General features: G+C 46.0%; 1 protein-coding gene across 4 annotated transcripts in view; it reads left to right on the forward strand.

The window, feature by feature from the left end:
• Positions 1-5,069: 5,069 nt before the first annotated feature.
• The window catches only part of EPC1 (enhancer of polycomb homolog 1), a 67,252-nt gene continuing 53,442 nt past the window's right edge, over positions 5,070-18,879 (forward strand). For 3 of the 4 annotated variants that reach the window (XM_065870920.1, XM_065870921.1, XM_065870922.1), the window contains exon 1: positions 5,312-5,464. In XM_065870920.1, coding sequence (XP_065726992.1) covers positions 5,312-5,464 — 153 coding nt within the window. Of the gene's footprint in view, positions 5,465-18,879 lie in introns of all 4 variants that reach the window. The other variant, XM_065870918.1, reaches the window with a different exon arrangement.

Here is an 18,879-nt window from a genome sequence, read left to right on the forward strand (position 1 = left end):
TCAGGATTTATTATTATTATTTTTTTTAATCTTTTGGCCCATCAATGAGAGTTTATCTTCTCTGGAATTCTTCTCTGAGAGTTTAACCTCAGAGGAAGTCGGTCCTAAAGTTAATCCATTTACATGATTCTTTGCTGTCAGCAAACAAATATGCCCACGTCTCTCCCACCCTCAGAAACAATGCAATCGGTGGCCCGACACGTCCCGCTTTCTTTCTCTCTGCCTCCTGCCCTGATTGCCAAGCCTCTCTCTCGGCTCACTCCCAGTTCATGCCTCACTTCACTTTATCATCTGGTTTCTGGGGCTCCACTCTGGAGTCAGATCCTAGGGATTCTGGTCTCAGCGTTGCCACTCACCAGCTTTGAGAGGCAGAACTTGCAACCTCTCTTAACAGGAGGCACCTCATAGATATTGCAAATTAAGTGAGATGATGCATTTAAAATGTCCTTCAGGGCTTCCCTGGTGGCGCAGTGGTTGAGAATCCGCCTGCTGATGCAGGGGACACGGGTTTGTGCCCCGGTCCGGGAAGATCCCACGTGCCGCGGAGCGGCTGGGCCCGTGAGCCATGGCCGCTGAGCCTGCGCGTCCGGAGCCTGTGCTTCGCAACGGGAGAGGCCACAGCAGTGGGAGGCCCGCGAACCACAAAAAAAAAAAAAAAAAAAAAAGTACTTCTGCGCTGCCTGGCACATAGTAAATGTTCGATAAGTAGTAGCTACCGTTCTTGCTGATTGAACACTCTAATAGGAGTTCAGAGATGAGAAAGATTGGCGACGGCTTAAAAATTAGTTTGAATTCACCTAACTACTTACTCATTCTTCAGATTAGGAAATTAGAACCCAGAGAAGTGACGCCGTCAAAATTTCATGAAGGAAGATCACTGAGTTGCATTTTGAAGGATAACAGCAGTAGCTTACATCTATTGAATGTTTACTGTGGACGGGAGACCGTATGAATGCTTGACATGGATTGTTTCATTTGATCTTCAAAACATGCCTGTGAAGTAGCATTTCAGTAGCTAGAAGTAGATGGTCTGAAGCTGGGCAGGGAGAATAGACAGAAAGGAATAAAGCAAAAACCTGGAGACAGGAAAGACTTGGCCGATTTCTAAAGCTGGTGATGAGATGTAAAATCCAGAGCGAAGAGCTTTTCTGTCTTAAGCAGTAAGGAGAAATGATGTTGGAGAGAGTGAGGCAAAATTATAAGGCCTCGACAACCATGCCAAAAAAAAAAAACTGGCTCTATCTAATGAGCAAGATGAATCAGTGAGCTGGGGAAGGGAGGATACAGATGGAAGTGGGGCTTCAGGTTCACTGATTTGGGGGCCTGCACTGCACCGTGAATGCCTGAAGGGCAGTCTGTTCTGTATCTTCATATCCCCAGGGATCCACAGCCTCAACAAGCCACCGTTGGTTCCCAGCAGCCCCCGTTAGGAGAGCATTAGCCCCGTTGCCTATAAAGTAGGAGTTTCATCGAGGCTTATTGAAGGAAGGAGCGAAATCAAGGAGACTTGGACTTGGAGGTTGTTTCTAGGTGGGACGTGATGAAAGCTGAGGTGATGGTGAAGACAGTGGGAAAGGAAATAAGGAGGCAAATCCTAGAAACAATTTCAAAGAGCATTTAATGGGACTTGGGCACGTACTGGGCATAAAGTAATACCTAGAGCTGCATTTCAGGTTTATCATCTATAGCAAAGTGCAGCGTCAGCGCTCTAGCGTTTGACATATCCTCGTTGTTTAAGCAGACGTTTTGTATGTGAGATCAGCCGCAGCGAATTACTTTGCAAGGCGACGATCTTATGAGCGATTATCATTACCGTTAAAACGTTTGTCTCTTTCCTTTCTAATCCTTCTCCCTTCACCCAGCTTCTTGCCAGTTTTATCTTATACCCGTGTTGTTATCATCTCCTACTGAACCCTGGCCAAGTCCACCTTCTCATCTCCACACTCACCTGGCAGTAGCCTCCGCCCTGCTTTCTGTCCATAGAGTTGCCCTCTCCCATGAAGACCTTTTCCTCTACCATTTCACTCCCGTTACCAGTTGGAATATTAGCCATCCTTCAGAACCGAATCACACGCTATCTTCCCCATAATGTCTGATCAACCCACCTGGAACTGACTGCCTTCTTTCTGAACTCCCAGAGCACTGCAGGCCACCATCCTGCCTGGTCACGGTCATTTTGTTAACGGGGTGACCCCTTAGCAGGATCTTATTTGTATCCCCGCCATGATGGTACTGTGTGTTGCCTACTTATTCAATAAAGATTTGTGGCATGAATCAAAACGATTTTAAATACTGCAAGTCCCTTCCCAACCCAAAGCCTCCCTTTGGGGAAAGGGTAGTACATGCAGCTTTACATTAGTATGTATCTTTTGCAACATGGCGAATGTCATCTCATTCTTGTTGTGGGTACTTAGAAAAAAAGGGAAGTTTGAGTTGGGAGTAGAAAAAGTGAAAGGCAGTGCAGGATTAGCCATTTTTGCATGGGACCTTTGGGTTGGATAAAGGATGCTGAGGAAAATTAAACCAGAGCCTTTTTTTTTTTTTTTTTTATGCGTTACGCGGGCCTCTCACTGTTGTGGCCTCTCCCGTTGCGGAGCACAGGCTCCGGACGCGCAGGCTCAGCGGCCATGGCTCACGGGCCCAGCCGCTCCGCGGCATGTGGGATCTTCCCAGACCGGGACACGAACCTGTGTCCCCTGCATCGGCAGGCGGACTCTCAACCACTGCGCCACCAGGGAAGCCCTAAACCAGAGCCTTTATTGCTGCACTCCTGCCCCACAGGAGGGAGGGAAGTGAACTGAATGTAAGAGGCTTGGGACTCCAGCCTGTGGGTCTTTGGGAACCAACTAAGACCTACAGGTCAGAAATCCAGGGCATTGAGCTGGATGGGGACCGGTGGCAGGAAGAAAGTGTCTCTCGGCAGGCAGACCACCTGCAAAAGGCAAGCTGAATTGGAAAGCATGTCTCTGAACCTGCCATGGAGGGTGAGTCTAGAATTTCTAGAGCACAGGAACTTAGTCGTATAGTGCCCATTATTACTTGTGTAGGATATGGAGAATGTTATCAATAGGCTCTTATTTTAATCAAAGTTATATATATATATATATATATATTCACTTTCTTGGTGGTTCACTCATGACGTAAGACTCTATTTTAGTTCTTAGGTTCCTCAATCAACCGAATTCTACTACTAGGATTTTCAGAAATCTAATAGAGTAGGCTGGCGAGGACTACTGTACTAATATCCAGCCAGTATTTTCGGAACTGTTCAACCTGGCTAATTAAGTGTCATGGTCCACGGTGCGGTGAGGATCCCAGAATGTGACACACCCACTCAGGGCTCTGGGTTTTCCCACGTGCTGCTCCCCTGGCCCAAGATACCTTTCTCCTCTTCATTTTTGTAACCTTGGCCCATACTTACCCTACACAGTTTTTACCCCGGTATCATCTCCTCCAAAAAGCCTTTCCTGAATGCTTTCATTAGAGCCACTCACTCCCCACGGATTGGGTGCCACTTCTGCCTGGTTCCAAATAGCCTGAGCTCTCGCCCTCACACTTACCCCAGGTGTGGCAGTTGCCATCCACCGGTCCTGCTCCCACCATGTAATCTCCTCCGGGAGTCCTGTGGGTGCTGAGTAATTAGCAGCATACTTGGAGGGCCGTGAAGTCTCAAAAAATGTTTGCTCACTGAATGAATAAATGCATCGTCTTAGTATAGGACATGTAGATGAATGTCCATCTGCTGCATGGGAGGTGAGCTGTCAGTATTAGAGTTTGAGGATAATTTTGGCGACCTGCAATCCGTTTTCTCCCCACCCCAGAGGGTGGTAGCGAAGCCAGCCTGAAAGATAGCACTTTGTTTCTGTGCCTTAAGCCAATAACAGTTCCCATCCAATTCAGTATTTAAGAATAGTGATCATTTTTACTAGGTATCCCCCGGGGAGAAAAGTGGAGATACAGGACATTTTTGTATCTTGGCAAGTATTTGAAAATTTGCTGTCAAACCTATTAAACCCACCGCAACAGTCTTCCGGATTTTTAAAATATTCTACTGCAAAGAGCTCTCTAGATACTCATTTTCGTGTGTAATATAAGCCACATGGTAGCCATCACATCTATCTAAATCTCTTCTAACAATTCCTCTTTTTTAAGTTTTCTTTTTTTGGTTTGACAGGAGCACTATAGGTCTTCATATAATTCAATTGTATAAAGTTTTTCAGAGGACAAATGATAAGTGTCAACCCATGGCTATGTTGAAGCAGCATTTTCTTCCAGTGTAGAAAAATCATCCGGCTCTCAAATTTTGAAGTGTCTTGCTTTAAAAAAATTTTCCCTGAAGGTTACGGTGTCCAATAATAATTATTCCCTTTGCTTCGATGACAATAAAAGAGTGCGGGTCGATAAAATGCAGGATGAAAAAAAAAAACCCCCACCAAAGCCCTACTTTGGAGCAACGTAGGACGCCTCCTGTTTACACGGAGCGCAATGATGGGAACTGACACAGGATCCACGCGGAGCCCATCAAATACAATCCAGAGTTTCGTTAGACGTAAAGATAATGGCTGGTAAAAGTTCCCGCAAAGTAGCATCCTGCCCCGAACGCCGTCTGCATTTTCGTCATAAGACCTGAAGCGCCGCGCCGGCCCGGGCTGGGGGCGCCCGCTCTCCCAATGCCGGGCCGGGCCGCCGGGCAGTGACAGGTGCCCGGGCCGCCGCCGCCGCCGCCGCCGCCGGCGCGCGAGGGGCGGTCGCTTCCCTGCACCCTCGCCTGTCAGCCAACGGCGCCGGGCGGGAGCGAGCGCGGGCGGCGGGTAGCGGGCGCGCAGGGCGGGGAGGTCGGCCGTGGCCCCCGGCGTCCGAGCGCCTCGCGCGTCCCGGCCCGGCCTGTTGGCGGCCGTGGGGGCGGGGGCCGGGCGGCCCGGCGCGGGGAGCGGGGCCGGGCGCCGGGGGTTGGCGGGACGCGCGCTCCGTGCCGGCGCCCGGCCTCGAGCCCGCGCCCCCCCCCCCCCGCGTGCCCGCGCCGCTGCGCGATGCAGTGTGGGGAATGGCTGGGGTTGGCTGAAGAGCGCACAGTGGAGTTTTAATGTCCGCCATGTTGGCCATGGCGTATTGAGGAGAGCGAGCGAGAGAGGAGCGGAGCGGTTCGGCCTCCCACCTCCCGGCGGCTCTGAGTGCCCGGACGGCGGGCTCCGCGCTCCGCCCCTCCAGTCCCCGGCAGCGGCGGGCGAGTGGGGACCGAACCCCCGGTTCTCCATGATCCCGCTGGCCGGGGCCGTTTCCCCAGAGCGGAGAGGTATCTGCTGCGCCTGAGATGAGTAAACTGTCGTTTCGGGCGCGGGCGCTAGACGCCTCGAAGCCGCTGCCGGTTTTCCGCTGTGAGGATCTGCCCGACCTGCACGAATACGCCTCGATAAACCGGGCCGTGCCGCAGATGCCCACCGGAATGGAAAAGGAAGAGGAGTCGGTACGTGTTAACTCCCCTGTCCGACCCACCGCCGGGCCCCGCTCCCTCCGCTGCCTGCGGCGGCGGCGGCGGAGCGCAGACCCACACAAAATGGCCGCCATCTTCTCTCCGCCGCCGACTCCCGTCGCCGGCGGGGCCTTTACCTCGCCGCCCCCGGCCTCTCCCCCCGGCCGCGGCGGCCCGGCGGGGCCTCCTGTTGGGCCACCCGCTGACCCCGGCCTCTCGGACCCGGGCCCCGCGGAGTTCAGGCGCCCGCAAGGCACAAAGGGGTCACGTGACGAGGCTGCCGGCAGCCATTTTGTGGTCGGAGCGCTTGGGCTGGGCCTTGTGCATCCGGAGAGGGAGCGAGCGGGCGGGCGGGCGGGCGGGCGGCGGGGGGTGCGGCGGCCGGGCCGCGGAGGCCCCGCCTGCAGGCCTCTCCGCGGGCCGCTGGGTGGCGCTCTGGGGCCGGCTCGGCCTTCGCGCTCCGCCGGCGCCGGCAGCGCAGGTTCCGGGCGCTTGGGGGCCGTGCTCTCCCGGCGGCCGGGGAGGCTGGCGGGGCCGCGCGGCCCACGTGGAGCCGCCAAGGGGCCGGGCGGGGGCGGCGGGAGCCCTGCCGCGGAAGGTCGCGGCTCCCGAGCCGCCCGGAGCCGACTTAGGTGCTGCGTCCTCTTCGTGGGACTTGTGCCTCCATCCCTCCCCAGCCCTACCTGGTCGGACTCCTCCTCCTGACTTTTCCTTTGATCCTTGAGAATATGTTGCGGGTTTTTGGGGGGTACTACGTGGCTCTTCTGGAGCCTGTAACGTTATTAGTTGCTTCCCTAATAAAACCTGAGTCCGCCCGATGGCTGGGTTTCTCGAGCTAGGGGAGAAAGGACCCCATGTAAGCAGGTGTTAACAGATCTACCTGTTGGAAGAGGGCTTTCTTACCCGCCACCGAACTCAGGTTAAGTGAACCCCTTCCTAGAAATCTTAACCTGGAGGTGTTTCGGTTGGGTGGGCTTCGCCATGTAAGTGTCGACGGCTCCCGGACGCCGTACCGCAGCGGCAGCTCTCCCTGGTCGTGGAAGTTGGGCTCAGACCCACGGATAATAGGCTCTTCTCCTCGTTCCCCCAGGTCCTTGGCAGGGTCACTTGATGGCTTCTCACCCTAAGGAATTGCATACCTTGGTTTTCAGGTACAGTCACTTAAACAGGGGGCAGTGTGTTGACAGTTCCAGGAAGTCGAGGAGTCGCTGGATTGGTGCTACAGTTTTGTGGTGGAAAATCGTTCTGTCATACCTCTGTTTGGTGCTGTAAGAATTTTCAAAATGCAGAAATCCTGCTCTGTAATGTCGATTTCGAAAAATAAAGCTGTTTAAACTCTTTGGGTTGTTTGACCTTTCACAGTCAAATAGTGGTGACCGTCGCGTGTTCCTTCCGAGAGTAGCGTCTTCTTAGCGTGTGGAGTAGTTGAGATTGTCCAGCGCGGTCCTGACCTTTAGCACGTTGCCTGTGAGACACCACCTCTCAACGTGTTTTACTTGTATCAGCGGCAGAGTAGAATGGTGCCGCTTGTTTATTTTTAAATAAGTGATTTGTTTTTAAAAATTAAAGTACTTGTGACTGCAGAATCTCGTCTTTTGGTTTTATTTTTGTTTCCAATTTTTGCAGGTAATACTTTCAAGTGGGGGTGTCGTCGTTACCACTGCCCTGGAAATTAATTGGTAGTTCCTGTTTTGCAGCCGAGGAAGGGGAGAGCTTTGATAAGAACAGATAACCCTGCAGTACACTTTGAAATTCAGTGAAGTCTTGCTCCTCGGAGCACATTGGACTGTCCCAAGGGCCCCAACCTGAAATCAGAGCTGAGCTCAACTGAAGTATCAAGGCTTATTAGGTTTTTACGGATCATTTCTGTTCACTGAAATGATTTTGACATTTTGTAGTTCATTGTTTTCTAACATGTGGAGTCCCTGTTTTTGAGGGATTGTTTTTTTTTTCCCCCTTCAGACTGACTTTTCCCATCGTCCGTGTAGAATTTGTTTCACTTCACATCCAACCAAAACTATGACCAGTGAAACATAGACTTCAGGAATAGACACTGAACTGAACAGAAGAATGTAAACAGTCCCAGGCAAACAGCTGCTCTCCAGTCCTGCGGCTAGTGCTGGCCGGGGGTGGGGGTGGGGGGAGGCTCTGTAGATCACAGGATTGAAAGTAGCATGTTAGCGCTGAAATGTATGCCAAGCACAATTAAAGGTAATTGAATTCCGGGTTAGCCTGAGGAGAAGAAACTTTTTGATAATTTGCTGAAGAATGATGTGCTTCTTATAAAGGCAAACTCATACCTCCGATTGACATGTCAGGGTCAGGAGCGATCTAGAACCTGAATTGAGTGTCTAGTTTAGAAAATGTGTAATCCTATGTTGATCATGAAAGATAGGGCAGAATTAGATGAGGACAGTATTGTATATATGTCACCTCACTAAGAAGACATTTTATGATCAAATATATCTGGAAAATTGTCATGTGAACTGTACCTGCTAACTGTTACCATATTTTGTTTCTGTGGTAAACGTGGCAGAAATGCTACGTCTAAACACAGGGAGGATAACACTTATTAAAGTATTCCCATTTAATTTTAATATAAGCTGAACGCACTGCCTTAATTAGGCATGCCTCTTAATTTTTAAGAAACAACTTTAAGTAGAAGTCCCCTCCTCCCCTCCAAACATGAATTATACTCAACTTTAGAACTTAGTTGTTAGTCCTTTTTTGGTGAGGATTGAGAAATAACTCCAGATTGTAATAAACTGAAGGACTTGACTGCCACATAGATGTTAGAGATTCAGTGTCTCAATTGGTATAATGTGATACGTTGTAACTTGCTATATCAAAAAGTAACAGTTGATAAAGGCTTTGATTTAATGAATAACAGGTAATTTTCAGATCATGGGAAATCAATAGGCTGTCAGCTCTAAATATGAAATAAGTCCCTTAATTTAAACACATGGGGGGTGCAGAGGTTGCACCATTATAATTTTTTAACATTTTAATTTTAAGATTATAATCTTAACTTTAAGGTTAGAAATGTTGAAATACTACTTAGTGCCATGGCTTCACCTTTAAATGAAAGGGTAGTTTTTCCAAGATTACCAGTACAATCGAATGTTTTCATTACAATTGGAGCTTTACGTTTTCCTTTATGGTTACTTCTCACTTCAGCAAAGACATTTTGAAAAAGTTGGTTTTAAAGTGATACTCAACAAAGTGGAGCTGCTTGGTTCCTCTAGTAGTTTAACTTTTTTCATGGGGATGCCAGAGTGTGTGACTCCATATACTGTAAGGGGTGGAGGCTTAACCTCTTCTCCAGCCAAGGAGAAGAGAAGGAAGTGTGACGGTAATTAGAACGTTAATGATGATACCGCCTTGTTACTGCCCTACGCAGCCACCTTTGGGACTGTTGGGTGTAGGGCCCAGCCATTGCAGTCCAACACCTGGTTTTAATAGGGTTCTAATCAGATGTATAGTCCCATACCCCTGTCTTTCCTCTGTTCAAACTGTATCCTTCATTAGTGGCCAGTATACAACGTTATGAAAACCAAGTTTATAAAGTAGACAGGTAGGTGTTTTTTGTTTTCAATTAGGGGTTAAAGTGGAAATACGTACATATCTGTGTTAAGAGGAAAAGTAGTTAAGCACTACATTTTCAAAACGATAAAAATCTAGTTTGTTTTATAAAAACAAGCTTAAATCACTTTAAGTGATGTTTAAAAGTCCGATTTTTCTGACAGAAACTAAGAATCCTTTTTTTCCTTTAAAATTTTGTAAACCAAGATTTCTTAGTCCTTAATCTAGAGTCCTCCATTCTGTCCACCGCATTGGAAGTGAAAAGAAATACGTGAAGTCGCACCTGTACTAGAAGCAAAGCTTAATTTTTACAGCTCGTTTGAATTAGAAAGGAATTGAGGATATTTGGGGCTTTCCATTAAGTAGCAAATAATTTAAGTCAAAGGTAGCTGAGGGGCTTCCCTGGTGGCGCAGTGGTTGAGAGTCTGCCTGCCGATGCAGGGGACGCGGGTTCGTGCCCCGGTCCGGGAGGATCCCACGTGCCGCGGAGCGGCTGGGCCCGTGAGCCATGGCCGCTGAGCCTGCGCGTCCGGAGCCTGTGCTCCGCAACGGGAGAGGCCACAGCAGTGAGAGGCCCGCGTACCACAAAAAAAAAAAAAGATAATTGAGAAGCAATAATGAAGTCTAGTTCCAATTTTCTGTCCTGCCCAAGATATTTTTGAGTGTATCAGCTGGGTTCTGAGGGTTATGTGGAAATGACGCTAGAAGTAGTGAATTCCCATGGTACGCATATACAGTTTTGTGACAGTATATTTTTCTCGGGAGAAAATTCATGTTTGTCATGAGTTTCTGAAGGTATTGATAAAGGTAGAAAACCCAAGGTTAAGATTTGCTGTTCTAGAAATTTCAGCAGTCATTTTGGTTTCATCAGTATGGAAGTTACTACATAGACTTAATCAGAGAAGAAAAATTAAAGGCAAAAATTAATCGGCAACTCGGGAAGACTGAGGGCTCTTACCTACAAAAGGAGCCTCTTGAAAACTGTAGGGCCTGGTGCCTAAAGTGTTAATATTAGCTCTTGTTTCGGTGTGCTGTTTGATATTTAAGATTTTGGATTAGTATCATTTGTACTTAGACTTCATTTTCTTATAAAACAATAATGAAAACTAATGGGCTTATGTGTCTAATGGTGTTTTGTGGGTGCTTGCGCTCTGTAATGGAATTTATGCAGAACTACCTTTTCTTTCTGTTAATCAACAGGACTTAATTAAAAGTGCCATCTAAATACAGGAGAGCTTAAATCTTGTAAATAAAGACTAATAACCTGTGCTTACAGGTTCATGAATTTGTGGATAGGATTAAATATTAAATTAGCCATTCCTAATAGTATCTAAGACTATGTTTGGATAAACTGGAGGTACAGGTTTTAGTTTAGTCTATATATTGCATTCGACCATATTGTGGTCTGTAGTAGTAGTAATGGGAGAGAAACAGATGGAAGATGTATGTGTATCTATGTACATACATAATGGCAAGAGATGAACGTGTGGATTCTGACTATGAGATTCCATTTTTCTGAAAAGTTAAGGGTAGTTGTTATCAGCAATTGGTTAAAACGTAATTTTAAAGTAGAGGGTAGCATTTTATATAAAGGAATGATGGTATGGTTTGTGATTCTATTTCTTAGAAGAAGACAACCCACAAGGAAATGAGAATTTTATATTGTAATTTGGGAGTAAAATGACTTCTGAGTCTCCAAGTGCAAAAGTAGTATGAAAGTATGAAATAAATACATAGGCAGAACTAGATAGTGTCTTTTACTTTTAAAGTAAGCTTTTGAACCCTTGAAGTGTGACTTATATTAATATGTTACAATAACTCCTCTGTAAGAATAAATCAATTTACAGGGAAATCACCGAGAAAAGAAGTGATTCAGATGTTTTAAACAACTTGCTAGAACTACTTTCAGTGAATTACTTGAAGCTTAATTGTTGACTTCTGCCCATTATCTTGGTCAAGTTTACTAAAGCCTCTGATAATAGTTAATGATTTTGAGCAATTTCGGTATTTTAAACAGAGTGGATACTTAACTTTTCACCTTTAAATAGTAGAATTGAATTTCATCCACCAGCCCCACCGTAGGTAGATGAAAATCAAAAACAAACGTGCTGTTAATAAATCTACTGTGACCCATGATCTGAGTTGTCTCTTTGATGAGTAGGGATATAATCAGTTCTTTAAAAGATAAAGCCCGTCTTCGATTATTTGTTGTCATGGAGGTTATCCTTAAGTTGGTTCAGCTTCAGATACGCCTGGTGACAGTTTGCTGAGTTTTGCAACACATTATTAAAGCAAATCATTTTGGTTGAATTTCCTTCTGTATAGCAAGTGCTGGCTGAAGAAGTATGACGCAGACTTAGGGTAAATCCAGGGCAAAGGTAAACTGAGGTTTGAAATATCCTGTGGGTGATTTACTAAAGGTTCAAATCTTCTTTCTATATTGGGATGAATTATTTTGTTTATCTTAGAATCACAAGTACCAGTTGTATATCCTCTGAGAAGAATGTACTTTGGCATTTGTGGCCTTTGACAAGTCAGTTAAGCTTACGGGATGAACTTTAGTTTCTTCATGTGCCAACGCTCTCCTGACCTACCTTATGAGGGAGGTATAGCTCTGGGGAGTGAATCAGACGGTATCCGTGAAAATGCTGTACACATGCATTTCATTATTACCAAATACTAAGTGAATGTTCACGATGGCCTTGCTTTTTGTTGCTGTTCAAAACTACTTACATTTGTACAATCCCTTGTATTTAGGATTGTCTGGTATAAATATGTTAGATGTGTTGTCTATCCTCAGAGGATTGTACGATGTAGTTGTGAAAAGTTGTGTCTTTAAATTTAGGTAATTATTAATTGGGAAGAGCATCAAGCTGGGAGTTACTAGACCTGAGACCTCATCCAGCGTCTGACTGTGCACACACGTGCTTGCGTGCTCTCACACACCTGGATTTTCTTAACTGCAAGATGAAGTAGGGCCGTGATAGTTTCCTGTAGTAGTGAGCATATTATGTTACCAGTGCATTTAGGTCTGTTAACTTATGTATTTTATGTGTTTTTAGAGTAATCATTACATCTTTAATTAGTTGATGGCTTCATTTGCACTCTACATAAACACAGTTTACACAGAGGTAAAGGTAACCTGGGTGCATGGATAATTGGTTCCGGTTTAGTCGAGAAGGCTTGTGTTTTTTAAAACACTTAAAAGAATATAAGTCGGCTGCAGTAGTCACAGAATGCTTTTACTGTTATGAGAGTTTGAAATTAGAATCAGGATATTGTATTGAAGGTTGCAAATTTGTGCTTTACCTATAAGATAATAAGAGTCTGAAGGGGAAACAAAATATAAATAAGGCTGTTTTGAAGTCTAAAGCAAGAATTTGATCATTGTTCTAATGGCTAAGGGAAGATTTTTGAGACATATTGTACAAAGACTAAGAAAATATAGATAAATCCAATTTCATTCACTTTTGTAGCAAATACTTATTGTGCACTTACAGTGAACTAAGGACTGCTGTGGGCTCTGTGGATCTGACAGTCAGCAAACAGCCCCTTTTTCATGGAGCTCACATTCTAGCACCTAGGCTCTATGAGGGCAGGACTTTTTGTTTGCTTTGTTCACTGGTGTTTTTTCAGCACCTGAAATAGTGCCTGGCACATAGTAAGTGTTCAGTATTTGTTTAGTTGAATGACTGAATTCTAATGGGAAAAGAGACAAAAAGCGAATGAATGAAAGTGGCGGTGGATCAGGACAGTATAGAGTTTCAGGTGGCAGGAGGAGGATAGAGATTTCTTTGTGCAGAGGGTCAAGGAACGCTGGCTCTGAAACTTGAGGTGGGAGGAGCCAGCCCTGCGAAGGCCTGCATGGAGAACGTGCCAGGCAGAGAGGCTGCAGATGCAGGGAGCCCAGGTGAGGGACAGAGGCCAGTGTGGCCAGAGGGCAGCGAAGAGGGTTGAGCAGTACGAGGACCCAGAGGACCCAGTCGGGGGCCTGTATCTGGTGAGGTATTGCGGGCTACTGCACGGAGCTGGGGTAGTTTTGAGGTGAAGTAACAAGCCTTTAGAGAGTTTCAGGCAAGGCAGTGACATGATCTGATTTATGTCTTTTCAAGGTTATTCTCACTACCATGTGCAGAATGAGTTGTACCGGGCAAGAGTGGCTGTAACTATAGGGTGGTGGTAGGGAAGAAGAGAAATGGATAAACTGGAGGTATAGTTTGAGGGTAGGACCAACAGAACTTGGCTGACAGATTAGAATGTACTAGATGGAGAGAAAGAATCAAGGATTAATCCCTGAACTTTACCTTGAGCAGCTGGGTGGATGGGTGATTAGGCTCCTGCTTCCTGATGTAGGGAAATTTGGAGGAGGGAGGGTTTATAAAGGATGGATTTATTACTCAGTTTGAAGTGCCTCTTACTCAGTTGTGTTTAGCGGGGTACGCAAGAATGTGAGCATTAGAGCAATCTGCACTAGAGGTGCACAATTCAGAAGTCATGGGCTCTGCGATAAATTTGAAGGTCTTTGGGTTACAGGTGTTTCTAAGGCTGTGCATTGAGGCTCAAGAAGAGGAGGAGCTGTTAGAGAATTAGGAAGAAAGTGAGGGTAAAGGTGTTTCAAGAAGGAAGGACATTGGTTAAGTCCGTCCACGGAGAAGATGAGTGAGGGGAAGGGACTGTTTGATTTGATTAGATATGTGCCATTGGCCTATTTTGACAGCGTGGTGGGAAGGAAAGCCTGAGTGGAATAGAAGAAATACTGAAAGATAAATAAAAGGGTCAGAGCAAGTATAGACGACTCCTTGGAATAGTTGTGCTGGGAAGAGGCACTGAAAAAATATCTGGGGGGGATTGGGGGCATCAACAAATCATTTCTTTTAAAAAATTAGTTACACAGTTTAGGCAGACGCAAAGTAGGGAAGCAAAGCTGAGTCCTCCATTGCCCAGGCCACTACCTAGAGAGTTTCCAGGCTACAGGCACAGGTAGGGGAGGCCCCAGATAGAGCCTGCCAGCCTCCTGGAGTTGAAGAGGCAGAGAATTCAGTTTGGGGAGGCTACAGTGGCTTCAGGGCTAGGTACCAGAGATGCACCGAGGTCTGCAGAGAGGTCCCCTGGAGTCTCTAGCCGAAAACTGGTCTGAGCCTGTCTGGAGGGGGAAAGCACCTGGAAAGAAGTAGGAGGGACATTTCTGGGAGCTCACACAGGGCTGGGAATATGTTATGTCCTCAGTGACCAGAGTGGAAAGACCTCCTAATGCAGAGGGCATCAGATAAGAGTTCTCAGAGGGTCATTTCCTTAGTGGTAGGGCCAAATTAGCTCTAGACTAAACTGTTCTGGACTTAGCCTAATAAAGACTAAACACTAGCCTCAAAAGGAGCCAACTAATTCCGGATAACTGTGTCCCAGAGTAAAGCCCCACAATGTTTAGAGGAATAGTAAAAGATCCTACAACATAAAACTTAGTGTTTGGCATCCAGTTAAAAAAAATCACCAGGTATGCAAAGATGCTGGAAAATCTAACCAATAACTAAGGGAAAAGCTAATCAACAGAAAGAGATGTAGAAATAACCCAGGTAATAGAGTTAGTAGACAAAAAAGTTAAAATGGCTATTATAAATAAATAAGTTACTAGAACTAGTGTAACCATTGGAATGATGTCATTAAAAAGGATGAAATAATCCTATTTCCTCTCCTACTCGAGGACTTTGTTCCTAAAAACTGTTTCCTACCTTTTCCTGGATTGCTTTCATGGAGGGCTTGGTCACTGATTTAAGCAGAAGTACTTTTTCCTTTTTAGAAGTAAGGAAGGATATGATATGACCAGTGGTAGAGTTGGCAATGGGAGGGTGGGGTATTTATTCTATGATTCTGTTGCCTCTATGCAGTATGAGGTGACGTCATCACCTGAGAGCAAGGGGGGGCCTTGAGACGAAGGTATGTGTGGGAAGCTCACCTACTAGAGAAGTGTAACAGGACTGATGGGCCAGCTGGGGGCTCAGGGTTTGTGATCATTTTAAGTGAGACCAGTCTGCTCACTTGGGCAGTTGAATGCAAGCATTCAACTTGAGTTCAAGAATAAAGCAGGTATATAATAAGGTCTTTCTAGGGTTGAGGTTTGCCCAGCAAGTACAAAGGGGGGAAAGAGGGATGAGGGCATTAAAAGTATGTGTGAGGTAGATGATCATGATAGACCTGGATCCAAACTGGTTAAGCAGGGAAAGGAAGGCCTCAGGGAGCTGGTGTGGACCGGGGAAGTGGTCCGACACACCGGGATGGCTCTGCGGGGGAGGGGTGCTGTGCTGGAACAGGGGAGCCTGAGCCAGGAGGGTGCCAGTTAAAGAGTGAGATGCTTGAGTTTCGATTTCAGCGGTGTATTGTCCACGTAGACGTCGTTACTCAGGGTGATGCCGAAGGTGTGGGAATAGTTGAGAAGACGACCTGAGCTCTGCCTGAGCAGAGCAGCTCCGGGGAGAGGGAGTGAGGGTGTGAACAGCTGCGGGCTTAGGCTTTCTGACAGGACAGTGGAGAGGAATGGGGTGGCCTGGCAGTGGCGGGCAAGGAGGACACTTAGCCCGTCTGTAAGTGTGTGGGACGTGGGAAGGTACACAGCTTCTCCTTGGAAGGGCTCCGGGAGTGCTGCTTCTGGAAGACACTGCCAGGCTTAAAATAGAGCAAGGGGATGAGGGAACGTTGAAAGAGGCTGAGACTGTGGAGAGGAGTTTACTGATATGTCTTATTCTAGAGAACAGCGTGGAAGTGTGGGGGAGGGGGGAAGACCAGAAGATTGGGTCAGATTAGGGGATGTTGGGTCAGAGTGGTAGTAAGAGCTAGAGTGATGCTGTCAAGTCGTGAACTCTGGTCATGGGTGTGAAGAACGATGGGATTTATCCGGCCAACCTCAGATGCACAGATGGTTCAGAATCCCTTCCTGCCGCTGGGGACGGGGTGGGGGGGGGCCCAAAGGAGGGGCGGCCCCACCAGACAGACACTGGCCCGGTGAACTCCGAGGCCTGTCACTCCTGCCGCTCAGGTGTGTAATAATCTGTACAGAGAAGAGCTTTTGTACAGCGTGCCTGTTTCAGGACCCAGGAAATGGGCCTTAACGGTTGTTACTGAGCGCCTGAGAACTCTCCCTCCTCTGCAGTGCTTCTCAACACTGCACCAGTCGCTCACCCTCAGAACATTCCGGAAAATGGGGGTTTGATTGTCACAGGTTTGGGGGAGGTGCTTTGGGGGACAGAAACAATGCAAGTGCCACCACGCAGAGGACAGCCCGGCAAAACAAAGAATTGCCTGTTTGACTTTTTGACTGTCCCGCAGAACATCCCAGTTGGTGAGATTTCCATTTACAGATTATCTGAGTCAAGAACCTGATTCCATTTTACTTGTAAAGTGTTTTCTGTGTAGTTTTGGTATACGCTAAAATTTCCAGGGCTGCAATGTACATAAAGTAAGGGAATGTTGTACTTCATGTTGTTGAGAACTTTTGCAGTCACTGTTACCGTTTTGGAAATAGTAATAGCTTTATCAACATTGTTAGTGGTATTTGAGTCAACGGTAGTACAGGCCTGCAAAAAGTCTGCTTTTTTAGCTCTCTGTAGACATCTAAGCTTCTGTAGTTACTTCGTTTTGTCTTCCTGGGTACATATCCCAATTATTTACACGTTGAAAACACATAGTATTTTATTATAACTTACTTTCCTTTAATTTCCACTTGGTTTTGCAGTTAGATCCTTGGATTGATTATATTAAAACGTGCATAAGTAGAAGAGTGGAGTAATTTGAAAAAAGGGAGCATTGGGTCTGACAGGGTTGAAAACAGCTGTTCTGCTGGGTTCAAAACACGAGCTAAGTTGTGGTCTGTGTTACTTAACATTTACCCCAGGTCTCTCTAAGTGTGGTATGAGAATGAAATGAGCCTGTGTAAAGTGTATAGCATGGTGCTTTACTTATAGTAGGTGCTTGGATCTTTTTTACTTATTATTTTAGTTTAATTTTTGTCCTTGAAGGATGGAAATGTGTTTTTTAGGTAGGATTTTAAAATTTCAACAGATTTCCATCATAGCAAATGATTTTTGATGAGTGTTTTGATAGTGAGTGGGTATGGTTTTTATACGTATCTAGTTGTGTTTATGACAGAATGTGAGATAATAAGCAAGGTATCAAAAAACAAGGTCTTAAGTCGTGTCAAGGCAGTCAACTCAAATGGATTATTTTCTCAACTTAAATACATGCTTGGTTTCCCAGCCTCAAATGTATGAAATGTGTTTCAAAGAATTTGCTGGGAAAAAACGTTTTCTGTACTTTTTAACAGGTTCTGTACATCTTAGTGGTTTTTAGTTCTGTTTTTTAAAAATGTTTAAACGTTTTTAATCAGTTTTTTGATTGAAGTATAGTCGATTTACAACGTTGTGTTAATTTCTGCTGTACAGCAAAGCAATTCAGTTATATATATGTGTGTGTGTGTGTGTGTGTGTGTGTATACATAAATATATATATATACACGTACACACACACATTATTTTTTTAAATATATTCTTTCCCATTATGGTTTATCATAGGATATTGCATATAGTTCTCTGTGCCGTACAGATTTTTAGTTCTGGAGGCTGCTCTTTCACGTACAGCCGTGCGTTTGGGTCTAAGAATTTCTGTTAAAAGATTAGGATGTGCTCTAATTCTGAAAGGTTTATAATTGCTTTTTAACCGGTCTCTGTACTCTAGTTTTCAATTTTACACCCCCCTCAAAGTTGTCAGGATGATATTTTTGAGTCTGGTTGTTATTTTGCTACCTAAATTCTTAAGTTGCTCCTTTTTCTGATAGAATAAAATGCAAAAACCTTTCAGTGGGGTTCCCTGGGCCCTGCAGGATCTGACTGCTGCCTCCATCCCCAGTCTTTCCCGTTTCCCCTCCTTCAGCCCCGTATTCGTTGTTTGTTGCTGCGTAACAGATTGCGCCCAAACTTCGTAGCTTGAAACAACGAACACTTCACTTTCTCACACGGTTTCTGAGGGCTGGGAACCTTAGGAGCAGCTTATGTGGGTGATACTGGCCCGGGATCTTTCACAGAGTCCCAGTAAAGCTGTTGGGACAGCAGCCCAGTAGGGCTGCAGCAGGCTTCCCCCAGAGGAATGGGTCCAAAAGGGAGAGAGAACACACAGTCTTCTGTGACCTAGTTTTGGAAGCTACACGTCGTCACTTCTATCTCTTGCTGTTGGTCACACAAACCAACCCTGGTAAGTGTAGGGGGCGCCTCACACGGCTGTGCATGCCAGGAGACAGGGATCATTGGAGGCTGGCTCCCACAGTTGACCACATGCAGAATACTCTCCCTCCCTCCCAAAGCCCCCAAAAGTCTCGTCCCGTTACAGCGTAAGGATCTCATCCAGATTGGTTTCAGGTACAGCTGAGGCGTCTCAAATGTAGTTCATTACATATAGCTTCTCAGGTACAAATTCCTCTCAACCTGTGAAGCTAAAGAGACATCTGCTCCCACCCTCTGCCCCGACCAGTATACAGTATTGGGTCAGGCTTGGGATAACTGCTATAAAACGTTCCTATTCAAGGGGAGTTCTTGGTCCATAGCATTGCTGAAATCCAGCCAGGCAAATGATGGTAATTCCTTGGTTGAGTGTCAACTCCTGGGTATAATTCACGCAAGCTGTCAGTTTTGCCCTTTGGGCATTTGGTTCACCCTTCCTTTTTCACGAAGGTAGAACCTAACCTGTTTGCTACTGGGTTTTCTTAACTTGCTTCCCGCCAGCAAAGCCCTTAACTTGTAGGACTTTGAAGGCCTCTTCTCATTTTGTATTGTCTCTTATCTCCATTA

This window comes from Phocoena phocoena, chromosome 2, assembly GCF_963924675.1.
Source record: "Phocoena phocoena chromosome 2, mPhoPho1.1, whole genome shotgun sequence".
Lineage (NCBI taxonomy): Eukaryota > Metazoa > Chordata > Mammalia > Artiodactyla > Phocoenidae > Phocoena > Phocoena phocoena.